Raw genomic sequence first — 27,311 nt, forward strand, 5'->3', positions numbered from 1 at the left:
GCCTGCGTAGTATGTCAAGCAACCAACCGATGGAAGTAAATAATGGCGGTGCTAGGGTCAAAATGGAACGAATTATAATCGGACGCATCTATCAAGTACAGTCCGAAATAACCGAGTCTGTTTAGTACCTAGCAAAGGCTTAATGTCTTAGGTTTCTAATGAGACAATTTTTGTGAAGCCTACACAGAACAGGTAAGTGAGGCGGCTTGGATTGTAACGCAACCCTTTCTGGTAGTTTTTGTTTATCAGTGGAAAATGTTTCTCCAGCGACCTGGTTGAGAATACCTAATTATCCCATTCCCGTCTTGTTTTCAGCGGAGATGGAGCTTCGGGTTGGCAACAAATATCGTCTAGGGCGAAAGATAGGCAGTGGATCATTCGGCGATATCTATTTGGGTAAGTATGTGTCAAACTGCAGTTTGACAGATCAGACGAAGGTGGAGCTCTTGTCTGACTGGTAGCCATTGTCGAAACAACAGATGATCGTGTAGACGAAATATTACTCATGTTCAGATCATTCTGTTGCAACCAAATCTATTTCTTATGCGTAATCATAACCTTATGGTCGTCAAGTTAGTTATATATTCAAAAGAATTGAATCATAGATGGAATGTGGTATAATGTTGGTCATTTGACGTTTGTTTATCCCCGGAGGAAACTCACTGGACTGTTGTCAATCTAGATTATGTTTCCCTCGCGCATGTTTTAACAGGAGGTCAATGAAGGATTGGTATTTTGCGCTTTTTTCTTTTATACATATATATTAGAAATAATCATGTTATTCTAACTTTCTCAAATTCTGAAAAAATAGCAAAAATTATTATGATAATGTGTAAAGCTTCCAAGTCTAATTGCTTGTCCAAGTGTCATTCCCCTTATTATGACAGCTGTCGTGTACAATGTAAAATTTGAAGAAAACATTTTTTCTTCAAACTTGCTCCTGTGCATGACAGCAAGAACTCGTTCTTTGTTTTCTCAGCTGTTAAAAAGTAAGTGGAGAAAATATAATTTAAGTGTAGGTCAGATTATTTACAGGGAAACTAGCCTGAATTGACGGAAGAATTGCCCCTAACAAGTACTTACCTTAGATACTTGTAACAAGACAAAATTCAGTTATCCGAGTAGCAGGTTGTGGAAATTGTTTTTTATATTATTCAGTAATTACAACAGTTTGATTATTTCCTGGTAACCTATGCATGTGAAAAGTGCTGACTAATTTCATTATGTGTCCACTTGGCCTAATACTGGATTTTATATTCAGAGGATTTTTTTGATTTACTTACTGCTGTAACAAAGTTAATGCAAAGAAAATCAAAATTATCCTTGGAACATTTCGCTGTCAGCTTACTAATATTTTGTCACCAAAAATGAACCGCTCAAGACTTGACAGGTACCAGATTCTAAGAGTCAGCATCATTTTTCCAGAACTTTATTAGTCTTTAGGCCAGGAGACTTGTGTGAAGGGTCAGTATCCTGACAGTTCGAGTTGTTTCGTAAGTCATGCACAAATGTCACACCTTTAGTTCATGCACAGTCCAGTTCTCCAACCAAACCGATACGGTTCTCCTTAAAGTTATTGCAGAGTAACTCTCTTCAGTCACGATTTTTATGGAGCCTTATTTGAGAGAAAATCTGTGATTTTGTCCTACAGAGAAATTACTATATATTAATTGCAAGCTCAATTGGATATGATGCAAGTGTTTATCAAATCCTAGATTAGAGAAATATAGCATAAAGTTTTATGAAGATTGCTATATTAACTGCCCATATCCTGAGTTGCTTGTGACCGACCTACTACCTCTACCACATATTCACATTTTACACAGTCCTTTCAAAGTACTGTACATATGGTGATAAACAAGTTATTTTCACTTTAGTGAGAAAATGCCCTCGAACGAGTATATCCTCAGGGTTCGAAATTAAAATTTTGGGTTAGCGAATTTGCCATTTAAAATCCAAATTTGCTATCTGAAAGGAAAACACAGTAGCACCAACTTGCTACCTGGTACCCATGCTTGCCATAAAAGGCGACTCAGCTTGTCGTAAGAGGCGACTAACGGGATCGGGTGGTCAGGCTCGCTGACTTGGTTGACGCATGTCATCGGTTCCCAGTTGCGCAGATCGATGCTCATGTTGTTGATCACTGGATTGTCTGGTCCAGACTCGATTATTTACAGACCGCCGCCATATAGCTGTAATATTGCTGAGTGCGGCGTAAAACTCAACTCACTCACTCACTGCTACCTGGTATTTGTTTTAGTGAAACTGGATGTGTTCATCAGTTAGCCATCATTTTCAAAGGATAGATCTCCACTTCACTGGAGATGGATTTTGGATTTTGCTACCTTTTTTTAGACCAGGTAGCAAGTGCTTGCCACAAGCTAAAAAAGTTAATTTTGAACACTGATCCTTTAGTTGTATGACTGCACATGCTGAAATCTCTGCTCAGAGCTACGGTATGATTTCTTACACATGTAAAGCTTTATCAGTGTACAATAGTAATTACATAATTCCAAAACAATAAATGAAGCACCACAAAAGGCGTGCATTGGGAACATTAGTTTTGTATTTCAGAGTAGGTTTGTTTACAGTTTGGAGAAAGGTCATGTGATAATCTGAACCCGTGATATTGTCTGGTGAAAGAGCTTGAAAGCAGAGCAAAATGAACTTTGGAGGTAGTTGGCTATTGTGTGCGAACTAAATGTTATCGGGTACACTTAGTTGCCCTTTTTTTTTGAAAGTTTTGTAATTAATGTACTGGTAATGACATCTAGAGCTCTTACTGTGTACTTGTAGAGCAAAAGAATTACCTTTAAATTCTGAAATAAGTATCTGTTACATACATGGTTCCCCTTGTAAGGTTAAACTTTTGTATTAGATAAATTGGCAAGTTTCAGTTTCTCTTCCTGTTAGAAAAGGGTCATGTACATTGATCTATGCACAATTTCAATACCATGAAAACAGATGTATGTGTGGATTTGCCATTGTATTATCATGAAAAACATTCAGTTGTGTAGGTTTAAAAGCAAACCTTGAGCCAACATAGACATAACAATACCTTTTCTTATCTGTTACATAGTTTCTGAATGACATTATTTTCCCTTCTTTCCTTTTTTACTTGCTAAAGCTACAAATGAAGCAAGTGTAGGTATCTTCAGGCTCTAAATCTCCTACATCACAAGGGCTCCTTTTCAATTTAATCCATTTAAAAGGAATTGTTTGCTTTTATCAAGATTATATATTTTCAGAGACTAAACATTATTCTATACTTGTTAATGATACCCGTATATAGTCGATACCAAAATGTAGATGTTCTATTCCTTTGTGCATGTTTGTCAACTACCCAGACAAACAGATAATGTACCCAATCACTTAAAGGTATACCTTCCAACTTACCTCAGACTAAATTAATGTTATTGAGAGCTTTATTTAAGGAACATGATTTCAATGGAATGGATGACAATCTCTGATGACTGTCATCATCAACTCACTCCAGGGTTAACTACTTGTATAAACTCTCAGTCAGATATCCACTAAATGTGACCTCTGTTTTTTTCTTTGCATGCAAGAACAAAAGTGGTATTGAAACAGAAGTAGCCACCAAAAGTAGCCACTAAAAGGTGATTGGAAAACATCCTGAATTCAGTTGCTTAAGGAATGTGCGTTTTATAGCCTTAGTCGCATATAGTTGATTCTCCTTGTCATATGATTGGATGAAATCTCACAACTGATGATTGCTTCATTACCAAAGAACAATCATTGAAAAAAATATTTAGCGTTATTTTATTTTTCTAGTCCAGGTTGTTATTGCAGATATGCATAACATCATGCAACATGCTACTTAAAAGTGATGACTCAGGGATTGAGAAAGGCAGGGGCCATGGGTCATTTTGGACATTGTAATGAAAAATGGCCCATTGAAATTTTGAAGTTTACTATTGATACAAGGGCAGTGGCCCATTCTAAATTCAGAAATGCCTACTAATCCTGAAAATCCTCTAAAACCATAATTGATTATTGATGTCTTCTGTCAATCAGTTAATCAATAAATGATTGATTACAAGTGTGGATTTACGAACACAAGACCAGCTGATGGAACGACTGCTACATGATCGCTTGAGACAAAGATATACTTTATGACACAAGATCATAAACCATTCTTAGAAATAGCATTAAATAACACTTTGACAAAAAAATATCAAAAGTCATGGAGTATTTGACAACTAGAATTTAGATTACTATTTTACTGTTATTACGATACGTACATCAATTATTTGTGTGAACAAAAATTGAGAAAAGATGAACTCAAAATCAAGATGTCAAATTTAATACAGAAATTGAACGGCTGTGCATCTAAGAGTAGATGTGAAAATATCAATAATGCAATCCATTTCCAACCATGTTTGTGATTTCAACGTGAATTGAGACTTCACAAATGCAAAATGATTTCTCAAAGCAAACGGTCAAAACACAAAACAAGTGCAAGAAAGCTTGCATTTTGTTGACGGTCTGGCCAACCATTCAGATGGCTAGTTTTGATCACGTGTTATGTTCCCAGAAGTATGCATTGTTTTTAGAACCATGTTTTCATAGCAAAACTGCAATTAAGAAACATTATCCAATGCTTGCATCTTCAAACATGTAATTAAAAAACTGTTATTATTCTGTAAGCCAGTACCTGCACAAGAAGAAAATGATTGCTCCCATGGCAAGCTATAAATAGACTTAACTTTTTGTATTGTGACTGGGATCGGGAGCATATTTGATCAATTGGTGCAACACTAGTGATGACTAATATGTCATGAACATGAACTTTGGAGTCTTCAAGACATTTTCACGTTTTCAGGCCCTGACAACTTTGAAGATATGTTCCATTATCAAGTAGTTCCAAAGATCAAAACAGTAGTTCCAGAATCATTTGTGTTCAATTGTGAGAAAATTTGATCGATTGCTTGGTCGTTTGGTCACTGTGAAGATGTTTGATTATTTCAATTACTCGTAACACCCCTAATGATCATTTAGATTTATCCCTGTAGGTTTTGTGATAAATGAAAGTAAAATATTAATAAAATACCTGGACTTTTATCTGGAAACGTTCATAGCCCTGATAATTGTTGATTTTGATCCTAGTCAATGTTGGAAGAATGTGTTAAAGAAGTTTGCTATGAACATTTCGAGAATAGTTTGCCTGAAGCATATGCATGTGTAGTATGTCAACTCAAGGATTTTTGAGATGATTCATGAGGATTTATCATTCCATATTGGTAATAATTGGGGGAGTGTTATTATTTCAATCCATGGTACATGATAGACTCTAAGACAATAGTTTTTTTGTCTCCATTATCATTTTAGTTGAGATCTCAAGTTTGACATCCAGTGTCAAGTGTTTTCTTCCAATACTGAAACAAACAGCAACATCGCCAGTTGTTACAACTTAGGCATGGCACCTTAGAGACAAATGGAACATTTTGATTTTCCTACACCTATTACAGTAGTAAGTCATCACTTCAGGCATTCCTCCCACATTAAGGTGACACACGAGTGTAAGAGAATGCACGGCTTTGAACCCAGCTCTCATGGTCTGACAAAAAAAAAGAGTGATATTAATGGGAAATATCGTCAGTGGAAAAAAATAATTATCAATCATCACTACAAAATTGCCTCTCAAAGATGTGATGAAAATTGTCTTTGATATTCTTATTCATAAACTGATGTGATGAAATTATCATTTTAATTTACTCACACAGTACAGTAACTTGTGTCTTTATTCATAGGCTGCTATTAAACAGTGTTCAAGATGGTTTGTTTGTAATCCAAGCCTAAATATATCTACATGTTGATTTCTTTTAGGTTTTGAGTGGGAATGTTTGCTCAAAGTTACTTCTGGTTTTAATCAATATTCAGTTGATGATTATTGATCTGTATGATCTATGTCAGTAGAAATCCCTACAGAAAAAAACATCTTTTTATCATAAGAAGCATTTAGGTGTATGAATTTCATGAACATTGTGAATAAGAGAAATTCTGTTCTTAGCAATCTTGGCTAAACTTAGAGGCTGTTAGCTCATATTTGGGTTCGGTTTCATGGTAAAGACTTTCATTGGTGACTTCAGCTGGTGACATTTTCAAAGGTTAATTTTGTTGGTGAGTAGAGTTAGAGAAAGGGATTTTTCATGCACTAAATGAGGAGTGAGCGAAGTTGACATCAATTTGAGTGTAAAAGTACATTCTTGTAATGTTTCATATAATTTTATTTTATTGTTGTTTCAAACAGTTTACATTCAGCCTTACCAGGGATTTATCTTGAGTCCTGTATTTGAACGTCCTCATCTCATCCTCTCAATTTTCAAGGGTCCAGGACTACAAGATGGGGTTCCCAGATGCCAATCTATTTCGTTGCATTCATTGTCAAATTTTATGCATATAGGATGCAGGAATTTGTGTCTTGTAAATCCCTGCTTACAGACAAGAATACTTTGTTTTTGTTGTTTTGAACAAAAATTTATGCCTACAGCAATCATAATTATACCTCTGCTATGTGAGGTAATGTAACTCTTTGATGCAGAACAACTGTATCTGATAGTTCTGTCAATGTTTGCCTTTACACTTAGTGGCATCTCAGACATAAGTACATGGCAGTATATTATTTGAATAAAATGCTTATGTGTATTTTGCCAAATGTTGCCTGTGAAGTACTTTAAAAGCCATACAATTGTTAACAATCAATTGCCCCACCATGTGACACTACAATAATGTCTTTGGGGCACTGTTTAGAGTAAAGTTTTGTTTCAGAAGTACTATGTTATGTAATCACATGTAGTTGTAAATTTGCCCTTTATGTACAAAACCCCGAAAGTTGGTATTTTTGTTCAGTTATTTCTTTGATTCCATTCATTTTGACAGCTGTATATCAGGAATATTGCTGAGAATGGAGTTTAACAACCCTAAACCCACACATTTTGCAATGTTTTAATTTGACATGATTCTGTAACACCTTCTAGCATCAATGCGTTTTTTTTTGTTGATTAAGCCTTTTGTCTTACATGATTTTTACAGTATGCAGTTATGTCATTAAAAAGCGAAGGAAAATATCTGTTATCAGGGAGAGTATAGCTCAGAGCAAAAAAAAAGAAATGAGGGTTGAGGGAGGGGTGTTCTGTCGCTGTGTGATGAATTTAAACTTGTTTGGGTGATAATTTGCAGCACTGACACAGTATGACATATTTGGCATTATCTCACCTTTAATTGGGCCAGGTCATGTGATTACGCTGTGGCAGACAATTTCCTAGTTACTGATATGTCGCTTTATATGAAGCAGGGTGCAGATCAGTTCAGAAGTTACAGGAAAATATTTAGGCTTCCTCGGAGTACCATTTACTGACTTCTTGCCCTATTTCAAGCTACCGGCAGTTTTCAGTGTAGGCTGTGATTGGGACGTCCTTGCAAACTTGGTGGAAATGAAAGGTGATGATCCGCACAACTGGTGGCGGTGCATCCAAACCGATCAGGTAAAACAACTGGGTGAGCATGCCAACCCTTGAAGGAGTACTGGAGTATCTGAAGGAACTGTAAGGCGGAGTTTTAAAAAGAAGAATTGTGAAGAAAGTGAGGACAAAGTTTCTGTTCATAGTGCAAGAAGAAAAGACTAAATTGGTGTGAGCAAAATGATGACGTTGACTTTTCAAACTGGAAATTTACAGATGAATCGAAATTACAATTTTTCAGGATCACAAGGGACAAGTGGTGTCAGAATGAAAAATGCAAAATAATGTGCCCCAAGTTCTTCCCTTCAGTGATGGTGTGGGGTGGGATCAGGAAATCTGGGTTTATACCAGTTCTTGAAATTACAGGCCACATTGATTCAAGGAAGTACTCTAAACGTTTGCAAGAGGAGATTCAAATGTATGACAGTGGAATTCCCTGTGTAGTGCAGCAAGATAATGCCTACGTTCACTCATCCGCCCACACCAAAGCTTGGCCACGTCAGAACTGCTTTCAGGTAGTCGAATTTCTGGCTACTTCACCAGATCTGAATCCCATAAAAAATGTCTGGCAAATCATCGAGGACAAAGTGGAAAATTTGGAACCAAAAGACATTGCAGATAGGAAACGAGTGATTCATGAAAGGTGGTCCGAGCTAAATGAGGACCTCACGGACAATCATATAAATTCCATGCCTCAGCGGATTGAAGAGTCTTATCTAATGAAAATGGTTGACTGACTGACTGATTGTGAATGATTTAGCGTAAATTTTCTATGCAATTATTGAATCAGGATGAATCAAAACTTGTCTCATTTTTTTTTTTTTTTTTTTTTTTTTGCTCAACACTATACATGTAGATTTTGACCTAACCATAAATATAATGTTCCTTAGTTCAATATACGGGTTCTCAGGAAAAGTATTGCAATACAGATAGTTTGAAAAGGGTATTGTGGTATATCGGTATACCAGTAATACTGAGCAGCCCTAGCAGAGATACTTTCTTAGTGGCATATAATGTCCTGTTTTCAAGCTGATAAATGCTTAAAATATTTAATGATACTAATGAAAACACGAAGTCACAAGACATTAGAAAATGCACATTAAGTTGTGAGAAACTATATCAAGTCATTCAAAATATATCAGCTTTACATCTACTTTATTGATGTTCCTATTCAGATATATGATACATGGTATAAGCTGTGGTCAAGTCCAATTTTCATTACTCGATACATTTGTAATCATTAATATTAATTACAGTCAACCATCCCTAGTATATTGATTTTTAGGTTAGTTTTAGTTTGTAGTTTGGAAGTGACATCTGTTTCTTTGTAGTGTTTAAAAGTTACATTTTGCTTACTTTTTCTCTCTGTTTTTAAGGTACTGACATTTCCAATGGAGAAGAAGTAGCTATCAAGTTAGAATGTGTGAAGACCAAGCACCCACAGCTCCACATCGAGAGCAAGATTTATCGGATGATGCAGGGAGGTGGTAAGAGTTTCTCATTTCTTTGTAGTGCTGCATGGACTAACCTTAGGGTGATCTAATCAATGTTTTGGCTGGATGGACTGGTGACAGCCTGGACCTTGGCAGCCCGAGAGGCAGCATTGGCCAGCCCGTTACTGGAAGCATGTCAACGCTTGTCTCTCTGGTCAGGATTAATTGGAATATGTCAGTGGCCAGGAATTCCATGAGAATACATGTTAATTTTTTTTATTACATGTTTACAGGGTTGGAATTATTATTTCTGTAGGAAAGAGTTTGGACCAACAAACATAGCAAATTTATTTATCTGTGTATTTATTTTGATGTAATGGTGAGATCTTTGTGAGTTTGTCCTGTATTTAGTGCTGTCTTGAATAAAATATTGATCAAAATCTCAAATGCAGTATAGCTTTCTTCAGCAAGTGATCTATGTAACCACACTCTATTAAACAGTTTGTGGGTACAGCTTGATTATTTTTCTATGGACAGGCTATCATGAAAAAGAGCCCCCAGATGTTGTTTATTTTTTTTCAAAAAGAATTTTGTCTAAGAATACTAACATTGTTCGCATGTACAGTCGAACCCTGTTTACTCGGACCTGACCCCACATATCCAGAAACTTACGTTCATTAATTGTACTCGCTTCACCGGACCCGCGCTTCTGGATGCGGACAATGAATTTTCAAACTGTTCCTATAGATTTCCCTTGAAAGATTATCCAGTTATCTGGATGGAGAGGTCTGTGCAACATGCATGTGTATGTGTCACGTCACTACCGTTTACCACACAACTAGGTGATTTCACTCTTAATCTATCGGAAGGTATTTGATGTGAACTCATTATTTAGCCATCAAAACACTAGGGAAGCGTGTCACTCAGGTTGTTCATTAGGATTTGGCGCCTGTGGGAACATCTCATCACTAACGAAAACACATGTTAAGTAGGATTAAGGTAAACTACACTGTAATTGTACTGTATATAACAATTATTTATCGCCCTTTACTATCTGTCGCGGTGCAGGTTAAAAATAGCCTGCTACATGATCTAAGTCGTGATCCCATCCAGAAGTTTAATTTTCTGCAGACAGCATAAGTTCGACGCTGTGTCATATGTTTTTGGGTCACTTAACATTAAAGAAAGAGATTATGCAGTTGTCAAAAAAGAGATTTTTTTTTCATCGATTTACGTTTTTCATCTAACTTACCACCTGAAGCTCCACGCGCTACATGATTACGTACGAGACAGCCTGACAAATGGCAACCTGCGTGTCCATGTATTATCGGTACACATATATGTTATGATGATTTGCTGTTATTGCTATTGACTGTTGATTTATTGATATATGTACATGAAAGCTTTTTTGCTTTCATTTAATTTTCACGTTTTGCTTGTTTGGTCCAATTAACTGGGCGTCTTGCTATCTGAACGTTTTGGTTTCACTCGAAAAACAGGGTTCGACTGTATTATTAAAGCACTTGAGGAATTGGGAAGGGGATGGGGGAATACAAGATTTTCAGCAGTTTTCAAAACAGTTTTGATATCACTGAAAAAATTTGTGAACGGCGTGCTGATAATTTCATTTTCCTCAGTTGCTTGTGAATAGGTTTTCAATTTTGCATGAGCGATTTAGCATGAAACAATTCAAGATGCAAAGTAATTGACAGGATGATCCACGTAAATGTCATAGCATTTTTGTGTATATTTTGGTTAACATTTATTTAATATTGCATTAAGTTTCAATGAATGGTTGTCAAATGTAAAGTCGAAGCTTCTTTCAAATTTATTTACATGTTTATTGTATCAATCTCATAAAAAATATATAATTTGTCTGCAAGGTCTGAAACTTTAGATTGTTGTTGTTTGTTTTATGCATTGATTGTTGTCCAGTCCCCCACATTTCCTATTAACTTGAATTTTTGGTTGTGCATGACATTAACAGTAACAAAATCATTTATAGTAAGAAGATAGTAAGAAATAGTCATTAGATAGTAAGAAATAGGAAGTGTATGTTATCATAATTCTTCTTAAAGTAGATTTGACAAAGGAGATTTTCATTAGTTAATAGGAATCATTAAGTGAAGTTACTATTGGAACATTGATGTGATATATCTGATCACCATTTATGATTATTTTACACTTAGACTCACAGTCAGATGTTTTTGTAATTGTGATGCTATCTGTGACTTGTTTGTTACTATTGTTTATTTGTTATTGATTAGTGGAGGAATGCATTCTATTCTTATGAAAGGATTGTTTTGGAACATGTTAATATCTGTTTTTGTAAGGGTGTCCTCATTTGTTAGTTCCTGGTTATGTTTGATTCAATTCATCATTACTTCATGAAAGAATTGTCCTTATACTCCTCCCAGATAAATTATTCCATACTCCCATAGATTTTCATTGATTATCCTTTCACAAATGCTTGTTATATTTCCTGTGGAATAGTCATAGGATCGGGGAAACCTTCCTTTTCTTGTATGAGGATATCACAAAATTTGTGTTCATCGCTTGATATGTGGCCATGTAAATGGAAACTATTACAGGAGTTCTTTGGTTGAAAGTTTTTGGTGTCTGATCTGTCAGTGTACCCGCAGTCATTCATTTTGTTTGAATATCTTTCATGTTTTTTCACTGATGTTTGTAAGGTACGTGAAGCATGGTCCGCTTGACTCTGTTTCAGTGGGCATACCGACAATCAAGTGGTGTGGGGCAGAGGGAGATTACAATGTCATGGTGATGGAGCTTCTTGGTCCAAGTTTGGAGGACCTTTTCAACTTTTGCTCACGGAAGTTCAGTCTTAAAACAGTGCTATTACTGGCAGATCAATTGGTGAGATTGGATATTTGTTTGCAGACAGCATTACTGAACATTTTATAAAAGGTTACTTAAAAGAAATTTTTTAGGATAAGTGGTGATGGAAAAGTATTTTCGTTGACGTTTAAATGACCATTGAAGTAAAACCGTTGAAGGTATGTCAGATATGGTTAATGCCTTTAATCAGAATGGTCCTGTTTTCTGCCAGTCATCTGGGGGTCTAACCTATATGGACAAGTGAAACCATGGGTTGGCATGAAGAGTTGCCGCCCTTATCAGTGATCTGATGTAAAGATAAAGTGACACTACTGCTTGACAGGTATTAGATGAGCCAGCACAGTGAACGCGTATGTAACAAGCAGGCGGGACAAGTAATCCAGACGAATACACTTGGTTGTTACAGGTAGATTGGCAATTAAGCACATGCAATACATGCTGACTGGCGTGAAATCAATAAAGCTGGTATTTAACATGTTTCTTGTAGAGTAATTTAGTTGAGCAAAACACCGTCACAACACAAATTGCACGAGGACATTGAATGTTCCAATATTTAGATGACAACCTACTTCCCTCTTGTTTCAAATGGAATGTTCTGGAGAGCGTTCCCATATATGCAAATTCGGGTCATTTGTCAGATTATGACTCGTCTAATGCTTGTCAAGCAGGAGTTATGATAGGTGTGAAAATATCTATAAATCAATTAATGTGTGCAATATAAATACAAATAAATTAGACTTCATTCTTTTGTCCAATTTCTACATAGCATTTAAAGTCAATACTTCCAATACTGGTGTTACCCATATCAAATCTTGTGAATTGATCAGGTGAGGTTATTGTCAGTTTACAATGTATATTGCAGCTGTTTTACAGCTGCGGACCATCAAGTTCCAGAAACTGAATTTAGAATGACTGTTATGTAAACCACTCTTTCATATACAAAGAGCTGCATCCTGAATAGTGAGCTATTTTCAGATTGAAATAAGTTTATTTGGATGTTATAACCTTTGCTTCATTCTCTTTTTTACTTAATTTTCAGATCAGCAGAATTGAATACATACATTCAAAAAATTTTATTCATCGAGATGTTAAGCCAGACAACTTCCTGATGGGTCTTGGCAAGAAAGGCAATCTTGTATATATTATAGACTTTGGTCTTGCCAAAAAGTATCGAGATGCTCGTACACACCAGCACATACCGTACAGGGAAAACAAGAATCTCACTGGAACTGCACGATACGCCAGTATAAACACACATTTAGGAATAGGTAGGTTCCAGTTACTTAAATATCATACTGGTGTGATAACAAAAAAATAAGTTCTCGTCTTTCCATTGTGTTTCACAAAATATTAAGAGTATGGATTTCTGCCACAAATAAAGCCATTCAGTGTTGTAAATATTGTGGATACATCAAAACTTTCAAATGTAGATGTATAGTTAGGTGATTTTCAGTGTTGTCAACTATCATATATATTTTTTATTTTTTCTTTCAGAACAAAGTAGAAGAGATGACATGGAATCATTAGGATACGTGTTCATGTATTTCCTTAGAGGAAGTCTGCCCTGGCAGGGCTTGAAAGCAGCCACCAAAAGACAAAAATATGAAAGAATCAGTGAAAAGAAAATGTCTACGCCAATCGAGGAACTGTGCAAAGGATTCCCTTGTAGGTTTAATTGATCATGTTGTCTTGGGCAGTTGTCTTAAATTTGTTGTTTGTTTTATAGGTATCTTTAGTGTTGAAGTTTTAAAGCAATAGTTTTAGAAAGTAACAGAAACTTGACAATTTGAAACTACTTATTCTTCTGTGACATGGATATAGTTTGTTTCTCCATATCAGTTCATAAAAAATAGATATCTTTTTTTTTTCTTTTTCATTTTTTTAATAAAAAATGTTGGTTATTGTGATGGGAATGGTTATGGAGGTAGAAACAAATGTAATGCTTATGTTTTGACTTTTATACTTTCAGCGGAATTTGCCACATACCTGAATTTTTGTCGGTCTCTTCGGTTTGATGACAAACCTGACTATTCATACCTACGGCAGCTATTCCGTAATCTCTTCCACAGACAGGGTTTCACATATGATTACGTCTTCGACTGGAATATGTTAAAATTTGTAAGTGTAAGTTATATCATTCATTACTTTATTCAACCTTCAAGTTCATAATTTAATCATTAAATTTCTATCCATGAGAAATATCATTACCTGTCGTTCACATTTATGCCTAAATATTAAATGCTTAATGCCAAAAAGGACTGAAAACCATATCAGTAAGATAGAAATTCCTGGAAAACCCAGTTGTAATGCTATGTTCACATTGTCACGATTTACGCCACCATTGAAAATTTGGTCTTAAATAGCAAAATGGTCATGGTGATCCTATTGGATCATATCAGATCTTGAAGTCAGTCTTTTCAATCATGTTGATTGTAGAAAATATTAGGATCACATTGCATCATAACAAAACTCAACATATCGCTGCTAATCATGCTTCCAAATTGTGGTGAATCTATCATGGACAAGACAAACACCACAGTGGTTGTGGGTTGTATTGTTCACTCTGAACAAGTTGAAAAAACAGTCAAGTCCATGGTCAGTTGCATTGTGTAAATACCTTTCTGGTCCAGTTGTAACTCAAATCATGGTCATCACGATCACAATTGTATTCAATTGCAAAAGTGTGCATCAATTTGTGAATAACATATTGGACCGTACCTGCACGTACCTGAACATCCCAAATTGGGAACCCAGATCATGATGATCCTATCATATAGGAGCATCCTATCACAATGTATAGTGGTGGATATCTTGTGTCACCTTATTTGACCACTTGTGACAATATGGCTTCCAGCCACAACAAATTGTATGAGACCATGTTGACACACATCACCTCGAATCCAAAACTTTCAGAGAAGTTGTAACTGATCGCACGACAGTATGAACCTAGCATAAGTAATGCCATGAAATCAAGCTTTTCCTCATTCCATAATATATATTTAAATAGTAAGTCACAAACTTCATATAGTATGTGACCCAGGGTAGAAGACCCAGGGTAGAATAGGCCTTCAGCAACCCATGCTTGCTGTGAAAGGCAACTCAGCCTGTTGCAAGAGGTGACTAACGGGTTCTGTTGGTCAGGCTCACTGACTTGTTGGCACATGTCATCTGTTCCCAATCGCACAGATTAATGTTCATGCTGTTGATCATTTGATTGTGTGGTCAAGACTGGAATATTTACATACTGCCACCATATAGCTGGATTATTGCTGTTGCATAAAACTAAACTCACTCGCTCAGGCTGTTCAGGTTCTTTTGCCCCCTTTGTCATCTTCGACAAACAATATTTATTTGTGTAATAGACAAAACTTTGGGCCACATGAATCTGTAATAGGTAAAGTCTTGCATGTTCATTCAATTGTTTTTAGGCTATTCTTACTGCGTAGCATTTGTTTTATAGGGAGGTCGAGGAGCTGAGGACCTGGATAGAGACAGGAAGTTACATAGCTCAACATCAAGGGCATTGCAGGGCACAGCACTTCCAGGTCGAGTCCGTAGTGATCAGTTAGGAGTTGGGGCAGTGCCACCTGCAGGGGATTTCAATTGTGAGTACCAACATCCTTTCTGTATTCATGCATGCTACATAATCTTCATACTCTATTTTCTCAGTCTGTCATTAAGTACACACTTTGTGAAGGTCAGATTATGTTCATCCATCAGATTTTTACTGAATCGCTAAACATAACTCGTCATTTGTATTAGCCTCGGTGAGAGGGGCAATGGTTCTGTTCATATGTTGAACTTGAGCTAAGAAACCTACTCTTGCCATTATGTTTGTGCTGAGAAAAAGGTAAACTTTGTACAACTGCTCAACTTGAAAGGAAAAAAACGTTATGTCAATAAGAGCAGAGCATTGAGGATAACTTTCAGTTTTCTGTCTCTAAGGTTCAGTGTTTTCTGTTTTGGCATGTTAAAACGTCTATACATTGCAGTTGACGAATCTGACCTTCATATTAAGATATCAAGATACTTTCAAGCACATTTCGATAGTGCTTTACTTCATGTGCACATACTAAGTGCGTACATCTGATACTCATAAATTTGCTGACATGTTCAATTTTGAACATTCCTATTTTCAATCAACACTTGAAAAATGCATCTAAATGAAATATGCAGCAGCACATACATTAAACTACAGTTATATAGGAGTTATTCTTGCACTTCATACATTTAACTGTGTATGAGGACAAAATTTAAGGTATACCTTTTTTGCTGACATATGTATTTTTCCGCTCATCAGCAACACATCCCAAAAGAAAGTGATAGCGTGGCCTAGCTATCATCACATATTAATTTCATTTTGTTACAGCTTTCACAAAGTTCATTCTATAACTGAACAACCTAATATAGATACTTTTGGCAATGAAGTTTACCATGGCTGCCACCAGACATTTAATTCTAAAAAACGTATGTTACTCCGTGTGTCAAGAATATATCTTTGGAAAGAGTATCAGGAATACCTGTACTTGCTAGCAACCAGTTATCACTGAGGGTCTGTTTCCTACATCCATCCATCCCCTTTTGTAAATATTGCCAAAATTATCAATAGTCGGAAAAATAGTTGATGGGAAAAGTTATCACTGAATATCAAAAAGAAGAAGAATGTTTCATTATTATGATGGATTAAATATAGTACTAGTGTACTCACTGACTACAAATGGTTAGGTCCTTATTCATGGGATGTTTCTAAATCATGCTCAGAACGCTGTTTTGTTAGTATTCCATGCTTAAATAGGCCCCTACTCGCTAGTGATATGAAATAGGCACATGATTTGGCAATGGGTCCAAGTTGTCAAAAGTAAAATAACAAGGTTTCTGCCAGAGGAAGGAAAACATTTTCTTATGTAATTAAATGTACAAAATTGTGGAATCGAATATTAGAAATAATATTAGGTGTAATCTGTGTAATTGAAATGACGCCTGTGATCACATCATATGCAGTTCAAATGGTGGTACAGTTAGTCAAGGGGGAAGTTCAGTCTCCTCCCTCTCATTGCTTTATGACAGAAATACGGGCAAATCCTGAGGAGTCGAATAGCTGGGGAACAAGTAATAGATTTGACTTGCCAATGTATTCAAGACATAGGTATGTCTGAGGGTAGAAAAAAGATGATAAAATATTGAACTATTCCTATATTCAGCACATTGTCTCAAAATATAGCACAACAATACATTAGGTGATTGAGAGAATGAAAACAAATATAAAAAATGTGAACTCGTTTGAATACTATCACAATGAAATGCAATGTTTATAGATCTCACTAATCCGCCTTTATGATTATGGGAAGGCATGAGCCGTACTGGTTTGTTAATTGGATCAGTTAGTTAAGCCAGTTAACTTCTCATTGACTTTGCCTTGTGTATACAAGATTTCTGTTGTTTGAATCTCATGGGACCAAATTTCCTACTCGTATCCTTGTGTATTTATATAACGGATTTTTGTAACCGGAGATCAGATGATGATAACTATAACAGGGAATGGCTGGGACTGACATGTACTTCGAGTGATGCATAATATTTGAGACGTCAGCACTCGACTCGTCAGAATTTGTACATATTCACTTAACTGTCTTGAATGAAAATGTTGCTTTGCTCATTAATAAATTAATTAATTAATTTAATCAGTCATCCGTTCTGATGACTTTGTATCAATAAATATTTCATAAACAACAGCAAGTCGTTAACTGGTTGCTAGTAAGTATGAGATAAAATTAGGTACCTAAAATGAAGTTTAAGCTTCTTTAGGATGGATTTTATTCAGATCTTATAGCAGCAAAGAAATCTGGAAACTGGCATGTTCTGATGCCGTGAAGCATGTTAATTTTAAGTTCTGTGGAAAGAAAACATACTCTTAGTACTCAAAGCATGCTGTCTTCATCATTAGTCATGGTTTTCCCAATCTTGATTTTGATAAAGGGAAAGAGAACCATCCACAATTGCCTTCATTGTTTTGAAATTAATAGAAACATTTAGGTTACTGAGGTATTGTGTAATACAAATTTTCCATGAGAAGGTTATCCATTGACATTTCATGATCATTGTTTCAATTACAAAAGTAATGTTTCATTTGGGTCCATATGTTTTAGTTCAGGGAACGCAACATGGAATGTCAGTCAGTTGTTCTTTACCCATGGATGCAGCAGATACTTGCAGAGATGTTTCTTTTCAGTGATATTGCATTGTGAATTACTGCAATTGACCATATCTGCTGCTTGAGAATATTTTGTATGATTTCAGTCTTTTATGTCACTATTGTAATATAAAGAAGTTACCAATACTACATATTCAGTTGGTTTGAAGGGGACAAAATTTGTCCTTCAACATTCATTTTCATGCATTTTTGTGGAATATCATAAAGATTTTAGAGGACTATCTTGAGTGATTGTTGTAAATGGAACCCAAAGTAGATTACATGCTGACTTCCCATCCACTTTCAAATCTGTAATATGCTAGCTCAATCATTTTGCGAAGATGCAGATATGTTAGAAACAGAAAATTTGCAGTGATACAGAGCTCCACATAAGCTGCTTATTTGCATAAAATACGCTATAAAAAGGTGAAATACACAAGAATAATAAATGCCAGCATATGATAAAAAAAACTTATTTTACTTACGTTTACGCTTTGTCAGAATAACAATGTGTATTTACCCAGTACATCAAAATCATGTTAAGTATCATATCAATTTAAGCGTATCAAACATAAAGTTTTTCCATCTCTAAATATTCATGATTAGAAAGCTTCTAAATGCAAATATAATGCACAAGAGATACATAATACCAATTGTGGTTTGTTAACCCTTCAAATGATAGCCCATCTGTAAATAGCAACCGATCAAATATCTGTTTTCTTTGTGTAAACAAATTGATAATGGTGAACAAGTGCAACTGTGGCAGGAAGCTTCCGCACACTCATAGTAAAACACCTAGTTTTTAACTCTTTACAACCAGAAAGCTATTTCATTTGAGTACTAGACGAATTAATAGGCAAGTAATGTGTGTCACAATCAGAATCAGTTGCCGGTGATATTTTAAATGAACTTTAGCTATTCTGGGCATGGAATTGAAACAACACCATGGGAACAGGGATATTTTTTGGTGAAGAGTGGTCTTATATAATCTGATATCCATCTTGGTATCTTATTTTACATCAAAACAGATGTAGACTAAGACACATTATTTCTTAAAGCACAAACGGACAAAGCTGTATTAGCTATAATTTTGTATTGTTGGGAGGATTTATCTTATTTAGTGACTGAATAAAAATGTCGCAACTTTTATGCTGTTATAATGAACACCTGAATTTTAAAAATATGGTGGGTATCTAAAAGGATAGATACCCACTTGAAACTACCCACTTAGTTTCAAATGTATGGGTACATACCCATAGGACCAAAAGCTTATTTGGAGCTCTGAGTGATGTGTTTGAGAAGTATAACAACCCTTTTTGAGTTCACTTGACAACTAAAACAGTAGTTCACTTATCATTACAGAATGTGTGTAAAAATGAGACCATAAGTGAACAATTGTAGTAATAACTGTACCCAGTTACTAAAGGACATATCTTGTATGGGGTGTATTCGACCCCAGTTTCTGAATCAGTTCCCAGAAATTCTGCATGGCATGTACATGTACTCATCATGATGCATCATGCCATCACTACACATCCCATTTCATCCATCCATTACATTATTACATGGGATAGAACACATATTGAAGATACATGCTTTCAGCACATTCTGGTATGTCGATTATTGAAATTACATGTTGACTCTTGTTTATGCATAAGAATGAGAAGGTGAAAATATAAGGTGCAAAATAAGTACTGGAGTGTTACTTTCAATTCAATTCAATTATATGTCTAAATTTTTCATGTCATTTTCTCAAGATTTCTCATTATATTCTTATTGGAGCTGATTCAACACCTCTTCAGTCACCATTCTCCAGGATTTGCTCATCATTTTGAACATTTTTTTAATGGGATGAATTGTGACTCGATGACGTGAGCAAGAAGACAATTTTGAGTGTGAATTTTGAGTGGTGAATGCTAGGTTTATATCAGGAGACATTTTTGTTTTTAAAGTTGCTTCAGTTTCAGGTAGCTTTTGTTCAAGAGAAAATTCTTATGTATCTTGCACAGGTTTTTGCTTTTTCTGCTTTTATTTTTGTATTCTCTTATCTCCGGTAAAAAGGGATGACCAATTCTGGAATGTCTCAAGTTTATGCTGCAGAATGAAAATAGGTTGATAATCCTTTAGTTGTCTGTTGTGGAATGTGTTTTTTATTACTGTAAGTTATTTATAAATATTATGACAAAACCCAAAGATATATTTGTACTGAAGTATATCTTACATATCACAGTGAAAAGATTTAACTGATAACATGATCCAAGTTTCAAGGTTTTAGGTGGTGAGGTTCATGTTTGGAGAGACGAGGGAAACTTTTTTTTTTTAAGCTTTCTGGGATGATTTCTCCCCCAAAATATCTTGCTCTGTAAATTACTTTTCAGTAGTCATCTTTTAGCTTCATTGCAGTTTATCAATTTTTACGATGAATCATCATTCACTGTCATCATCAGCACAATCATCATAGTCTCTTAACGCCTTCCTGCTGACTTACAGCATATCTATCTATGATGCCGGCACGCCTTGCATGGTATTGGTGCTTGGTATTGCTTGTCTCTATTGCATGCACCCTATATTGCTCAATTTCTTTTTCTTTTTCACTGCTATGCATGCTTTTTTCAGTACCTTGTTTCCACAAATCTTATTTCTGCAGTGGCACATTATTTCATGCCTATGAAGTAAGAATATAATGTTTCTTTTGATAAAGCATTTATTTTGCCACAAGTAATGTCATTGTATTTTGCATAAGTGTGAATTATTTTGGCCAGTAATTTTGTTTATTTCTTTATGATCCAAGTAAATAATGGCTAAATCTTTCTTTTCCTTTCTGAGACTTTTTCGTCAGCTTTGTAAGACTTGATTTCTCTCTTTCCTCACTCAGACATTCGTGGTCTGCCGTCTCGGCCCAAAGATAGGCTGCCTGCACGGTTGTCACTAGCAACAAAAGGTTCCGAGTCACAGGAGGGCGTTACAGACAGTAGGGTCAGTGATAGGTTGGCGACCCCCTCATCTGGAGGGAGGCTTAGTATGAAGGGGTCAGGACTGCCTGTGCCTGTAGGGAGTAGTGCTGATGGCTCAAAAATACGCCGGGTTGCTGCAGATGGGAGGGGGCGGGGTGCACCGCTCAAACAAAGACCTTAACCAATGCCTTGCTGAGTGAGTGAGGGTTTGGTTCATGACTACTGACTTGCTTGTGGCCACTGTGTTGACAACATCATCCTTCTACAGTTCTTGTTTCTGTGTTACATGGTGAAGGAGGTATCTTAGTGGCAACATACAATCCAGCATTCATCTCAGCTGTCTACCTGTTTGTCTGTCTGTCAGGCCCAGGTCCAGTTTTGACTTCAGGTCAGAGCTACAGTTTCAAACATCCTGTACAAGTGTTGAATTTTTACCATGCCACTGAACAGGGGAAGCCTGTCACCAAAGTGTTGTACTGAGGCTGATCAAGCTTACTCAAGAAGTTTAATGTGCCAGATGTACCAGAATTCATCCTTTGTCAAAGATTTTTTATTTATTACAGGATGTACAAAGATGATTCATTGTATGGAAGGCATTTTGAAAGATTCTTCTTTGCATTTGTGAAACAAGTTATGAAACCTTTTAATCTTGCTAACAATAATGAAATGAAGTTTGTAAAGTAAGATATCATTTATTTTTCTTTTCAGCTCTGCAGGAATGATCTGAATAGTTAATTGCAAAACATTCATTCTGATTTGTAACTGCAAGTGACTAAAGAGAATACATTGGATAGCTGTATTGGCTTGTACTATTTTAATGTAGACCAAGTGATATTTTATATAATGACTAGAAAGGCTAACAATTTCAATGTTTCCTTCATTGTTTTTCACTGAAGGCTTCTGTTGCATATTGTGTGCTTGTGAGTACAATCCAAAGAATGAGTGTTTGTGCTTGGAATTGATGGATGATTTGTCAGTGTTTTGTGCAAAAGACTTTGGAATGTATGAAAACAGAATTTGGTGTTTTCGAGATTTCTTTTGGGTTAGGTATAAACAGTAATCTGCACATTACATTTGGACCTTTCGCGCATTTCTTCATGATCTGTTTTCAAATTTTTATTAACATTCTAAAATAAACATGGAGATCTGACCCTCCCGGGGCAGGCGAGCCTGCAGCTGGTACACAGTAATTAACTATATGTGGGTAGAAAACATTTGTGTATTGAAAATAACTTCTCAATGGGGATTAGAACCTTATGTTGTGAAACCTGTATAGGCTTGTATAGATTGTGCAATATTATTATATTAAATTTGTATTATATTCAGTGTGATTGTGCTAAAAGAATTTTATTGTGTTCTTATGTAACATAGTGAGATGGTACAAGATTGCTAATTGATCAGACCTAGTGTAAGGATTAAGAGTAACAACAGTGATGTAATTTTAACATTGTTCGTGAACATGCTTTTTCTCTGAAAGTGACTGTATGAGGAATCATGGAGTCCGTTTCTGATACATTGTCAGTTCAGTTTGTTTACATGATATCTCCTTTAACGCTAAAAAAGTGATTATCACAGATGTGTTGATGGCAAAATGTGCGCAGCATTTGTACCAAGAAAATTATTGTATAATATGATGAATTTAGTATGAAAAGTATTTTTTGCAATCAGTGGTAATCGGTGCTGTGAATACCAAAGGGTTAGGCAAGTACATGTCATTTTGAGTATGTCAATGCTTTAAATTTAGTGTCACAATGTAAATGACAGTATGTGTCAAAATGTGATGCTCAAACAATTGCAATTACTCACTTAGTAATTTGAAGTTTTATTATGGTGACAAATCAATTTTTAGTTGTTAAGTAACTTCAGCAAAGTAGAGAATTTTTTTGTAATGTTTTGTTGAATTTTATTATTTTCAAAATCCATTTGTCATAATCATTAACATGAATGTGAGCATTCTGACCCTGTCCTTTAAAATTTATTTTCATTACCATGTTGGTTACCAGACATACATGATCTTTAAGATACGTTACTTTCATTCATTTTACTGTAAAATGACGAGTTAATCTGGTTCATTTATATCACTATCTTCGAATACAAGCCAAAAACAATGCACTTTTTGCCAGATAGACTTTCTTGTATCAAAAGTGAGTACAAAATAAGAAAAAACATTCTTTACGTACTTGATTTTTGTTTGGTAGCTTTAGATTCAAGTGAGTCTTACCTGTGGAGGGTTTCATGCTGTGTTTGAGCATGTTGATACCATGGAGACAGGATCATAATCAATCAATTTATTAGAACTATGGCCAGGTAATGGAAGATATACCTCAAAATATTGTTTGAATTCATAGACAGTGTACAATCTTATTAAGTAGAGTATGAATGTTTCCCCCTTATCTTTGATACGAGAAAGTCATTGATCTCTTTTGTTACAAAACACATTTTCAGTATGTGTTGTACATTATGTATTTGTGCATTTTGTAAATAAATTGTTTCTATATAGCTGTACAATTTGTGATGTTTACCAATGCAGATTATTCTTTAAGTATTGTTTCTAACACCTGATGTCTGTTCCTGACAAGGTAATCATGTTCATTGAAGATGTACTAGTTTGTTATTTGAATGTAAAGATGTTTCTGTGATTGCCATGAAGCTGTGTAAGGACTTATTACCACAGGTTGCCTCTTGTAGTTTATATGAATGAACAATCATGCTTGACACATAAGTATCTTTTGTAATGATTTTATGTTCAGCAGAGACATGGTGAAAACATTCATTGTACAAATATGGGAACATTGAGAAAAGAAATTCTCAGTTTTAGATTATTTCTGATCAGGGTTTGTATTTATGTTTACATAAAACTTCTTTTGATTTTTCTCCTCATATTACAGATTCATGAATGGTAAACAAATTCTGACTCTTTAAATATCAGAACATATGTTGAAAATTTATATTTTGAATACTTTCCCTGGTAAGGCACTCATGTAACTAATATTCAATGTGGAGCCTACAGGTAAAGTGTCATTAATGAACATTAATGTACTTTGGCTATAATGTGGTAGTGTATAATCTACTCATGGATGTCAAGATGAATTTTGCTAATTTGAGATCTTTTTTGTTTCTGTTCAGCCACCTCCCCAAGGCCAATATCCCGAGAAAGAGAGAGGCGCACCAGCACCAAACTACACAGAGGTATTCCTACCAGTGAACTTCAACGTGAACACACTCGCATGTCCTCAGTCCAGATGCAGCAGGGCATGATGACACCAATCAACTCTGGGCTCAGACGAGGGAGTGCGTCAAAAGAAGAAGTGCCTCCGCGCTCTGGGTCATCTCGCCAAATCCGCAAATGACTAGAGGCCTGCGGGGATGACGGACGTTGATCTCTCAGTCACACTGAACCCATTCCTGCCAAAAATCGGGTCCGACATTATATATACGGATGATCTGTACTACCCAGTGACACTGGACACTTTGACTTCATGATGTTTCTTGATTGTGCCATTGCTTGGGGAGTAAAGTGAGCTGACAGACCTTGTAAGGCTGTGGGAAGTTAAAGCTTCCACTAATGTGTGTCTATAGAGTGATAGACAACTTCATATACCTACAGTAGTATTCTGACTTTGGTATGACACAAGCTTATGTGATGAAATGGACAAGATAAGTTGTACTGAGGCAGTATATCTACTGTCACTTATAACAAGATTGAGAATACACATGAGTTTACCGTGACCAAAACAACTTAATAATGTCACAACCAGCCATGAGCGCAAGATTCAAATTCAACATGTGCGAGTGTGAACATTTGACGTTTTAACTACCTGTGTATATGCCAACTGTGTGTGTGGATGCTTGGATTTCGATCTTTGTGACTGATTATCATGATTATGTAATTTTAATATTGTACATAAAACTGAATTTATAAATATCATCCAATGACATGATTATTTAAGGCTGGCCTGTATCTGGACTACTTGATTTCTTCTTTCTGTGCTGTCATTGTCTACTGGGAGTCTGCTCAAGTGTAGCAATCACATCGCTTCATTCATTGTTGATCTGCTTTGTACATTTGCTCACAAGAAATCCCTTGTGTCTTAAATTTCATTGACAGACCATGCTCCAAGTTTTGTGACTTGAAAATTGATTATTAAAAAGGGCCAAATTTTATTATTTTCCAAAATGTTCTTACTTCCATGTAACTGTATCTGTTGGTGATTTTACTACCAAGCATGCCAACTGTGGCATGCACTTGGAATCTCAGCTAGATCTAGCTTGGTGTATTAAACATTGCTAACACAGATGTACATAGGACATGTCTTAACTTTCACCTTAAGATATCTATTTGAACTACACTTGTGATTTGTGATCTAGTCTTGTACCTATATTGCATATAGACAAAGTATTAAGGTTACGCATATCACCCTCATGGATATGATTATTTAAACCTTTAATATACGTGTTGGGCTATGCGTTCTTGGTAAGATTTAGTAAGATATGTATTCTGACTAATGGTTTCCACTTTTGATGATTAATATGAACCCTTGGAACACCTTAAATGAATTTGTTGTATTGTGCTAAAAGTGTCTTTGAGAATGTGATGTTGAACATTATCAATCACATAATGAACAACACACACTATAGGCTGTAATCTACACTAAGGATATTGTCTGTCTTCATGTGTTGGCAGTTCGAGTTTGAAGATGTTAGAGACTGTTAATTAAAACTAGGTGTCATATTTTTCATTACCTAGAATATTCCTGAAAAATCATTGAAAAAATTTTAAAACTGATTTTACTTTTTTATGAATAAATTGTAAGGTTATGAAATGTTGCTGACCTTATTGCCAAAAACATCTCCATCAGTTTCTGAATATAGACACTTCCATGCTTACAGCTCTTAAAATTTGGATGGTTTGGAAGTTCAGAAGGTTTACCTGCTAATAGCTGCAAATGAGCCAATTCATGTTTCAAAGTACTGTGAGGCTAGAGTCAGTTTATACTCCCATAAATTCTTTCTCTAATCTGTCTAAGTCTCTTCTTCCAGAATGTTGTGGACAGTCTGTTCTGGCACTATACAATAGTAGTAAAGTTAGAAATGTGTAGCAGCAGTGATTATCTTGCAGAATGTCCACTACCTGCATGCACGTAGATTATGCTTCATAGCTACAACATAGTACACTACAGTATGTTGTCATTTTATGCAGGGTAATCAAAATGTTTGTAAGATGAGTTGGTCTTTGAGCAAAACAGGAGCCTTGTTTACTACTTTATGAAATTGTAGGTAACTTAAAACTGATAGACTGAATCTTGCTTTTAGGGGTCATGGTATGGAAACTGCAAGAATTTCATGAATATTGTCGATGAAATCTTGTCTCACCAGTGTTGTACAATAAGGATCATGATAATTCTTGATAAACCATATCATTAAGGCAATGATTTGATCTTGATGTTTTATGTTATTTTGGCATGACATAAGGGACAGAAGCAAGCTGTCTGTATGATATATTTAATACACTATATTTCAAGATAAATGTGCCTTAGGGGTCATGATAATCTAACCATGCTCTGCATGCTATTTGCATGTATGATGGATGTGTTGGGTTGTCATAAAGGCATAGCTATCTTGAGAGAGGCTGTAGGGCCATGACACCTTATTATTGCTACACTGCCTGTGTTCCCTTTTGTCATGTCATTGTGTCAGTCTGTCCATTACATTCCCCTCTGTTTCTTCTTGTATTATGTGGATGGAGTGTACTACAGTCTTGGTCTGTCATGTACTCATTACTTACTATGTGTTTTCTACCCCTGTATTAATATTATATTGTAAGATATCAATAAACAAATTTCACTGTACATGGTTGTTGGTCTCTATTTTTTGTTCATGCCAAACAGATTACCCGAGTTTTGAGAAGAAAATGAAAGAAAGGGAAAAAAATCCCATATGCATATTTGAAGAATCTTGGAAATATGTTTCGCACATTAAAGCGTGGGAAAGACTTGTGCGCATATCTCTCCTTTCCTGCCAAATCATCATAGAACTAACTCTCTCTATCTCGAGTGATTGAACATTTAAATATGAACATTTTATTTAACTTAGCATGAAAGTTGTTTAACAAACGATCATAGTTTCAGATCCAAATTATTGTGTTATTACAAGGGGATATGCACATTAAATGAATCACCAAGAACAAGTATGTTTGGTTGTGCATGTTTCACTGCTCCAACTTCTGGGCTTATCTCCTTGTCATACAAACCAATATTAGCGGTCGTTTTTTAAACAATTTTAATCCGTTGTTGAATAAAATTTTGAGACTAAAATGGTCAATTGGCAAGGTAACTTTTTAAAGGTTCGCAATCTTGATTTCACTTTTTTCATGTAAAGTTTTGTAAGTTCA

The 27,311-nt window shown here is 35.6% G+C and overlaps 1 protein-coding gene across 8 annotated transcripts; it reads left to right on the plus strand.

Moving 5' to 3' along the window:
- LOC137284754 (casein kinase I-like) lies at positions 1-26,769 on the plus strand. 8 transcript variants are annotated; one of them, XM_067816721.1, is made up of 10 exons: positions 10-192; positions 316-396; positions 8,861-8,971; positions 11,646-11,794; positions 12,816-13,044; positions 13,271-13,441; positions 13,746-13,894; positions 15,237-15,381; positions 20,842-21,048; positions 24,047-26,769. In XM_067816721.1, the coding sequence occupies exons 2-10, from the start codon at positions 321-323 to the stop codon at positions 24,268-24,270; spliced, it is 1,461 nt and encodes a 486-aa protein (XP_067672822.1). In that variant the 5' UTR covers positions 10-192; positions 316-320; the 3' UTR covers positions 24,271-26,769. The 8 variants fall into 8 exon arrangements, with proteins under 8 accessions (XP_067672820.1, XP_067672818.1, XP_067672816.1 ...); XM_067816719.1 differs by lacking the exon at positions 20,842-21,048 and having other exon boundaries at positions 1-192; positions 8,861-8,968; XM_067816717.1 differs by lacking the exon at positions 20,842-21,048 and having other exon boundaries at positions 6-192; positions 8,861-8,968; positions 13,746-13,900.
- Positions 26,770-27,311: the final 542 nt, after the last annotated feature.

This window comes from Haliotis asinina, chromosome 5, assembly GCF_037392515.1.
Source record: "Haliotis asinina isolate JCU_RB_2024 chromosome 5, JCU_Hal_asi_v2, whole genome shotgun sequence".
NCBI classification, from domain to species: Eukaryota; Metazoa; Mollusca; class Gastropoda; order Lepetellida; family Haliotidae; genus Haliotis; species Haliotis asinina.

Bases quoted from the DNA above. Each gene is read 5' to 3' on its own strand.
- LOC137284754 (XM_067816721.1), top strand. From the start codon at position 321: ATGGAGCTTCGGGTTGGCAACAAATATCGTCTAGGGCGAAAGATAGGC. The intron at 11,795-12,815 runs GTGAGATTGGAT...CTTAATTTTCAG, and splicing joins TATTACTGGCAGATCAATTG to ATCAGCAGAATTGAATACAT. The intron at 15,382-20,841 runs GTGAGTACCAAC...TTCCTCACTCAG, and splicing joins ACCTGCAGGGGATTTCAATT to ACATTCGTGGTCTGCCGTCT.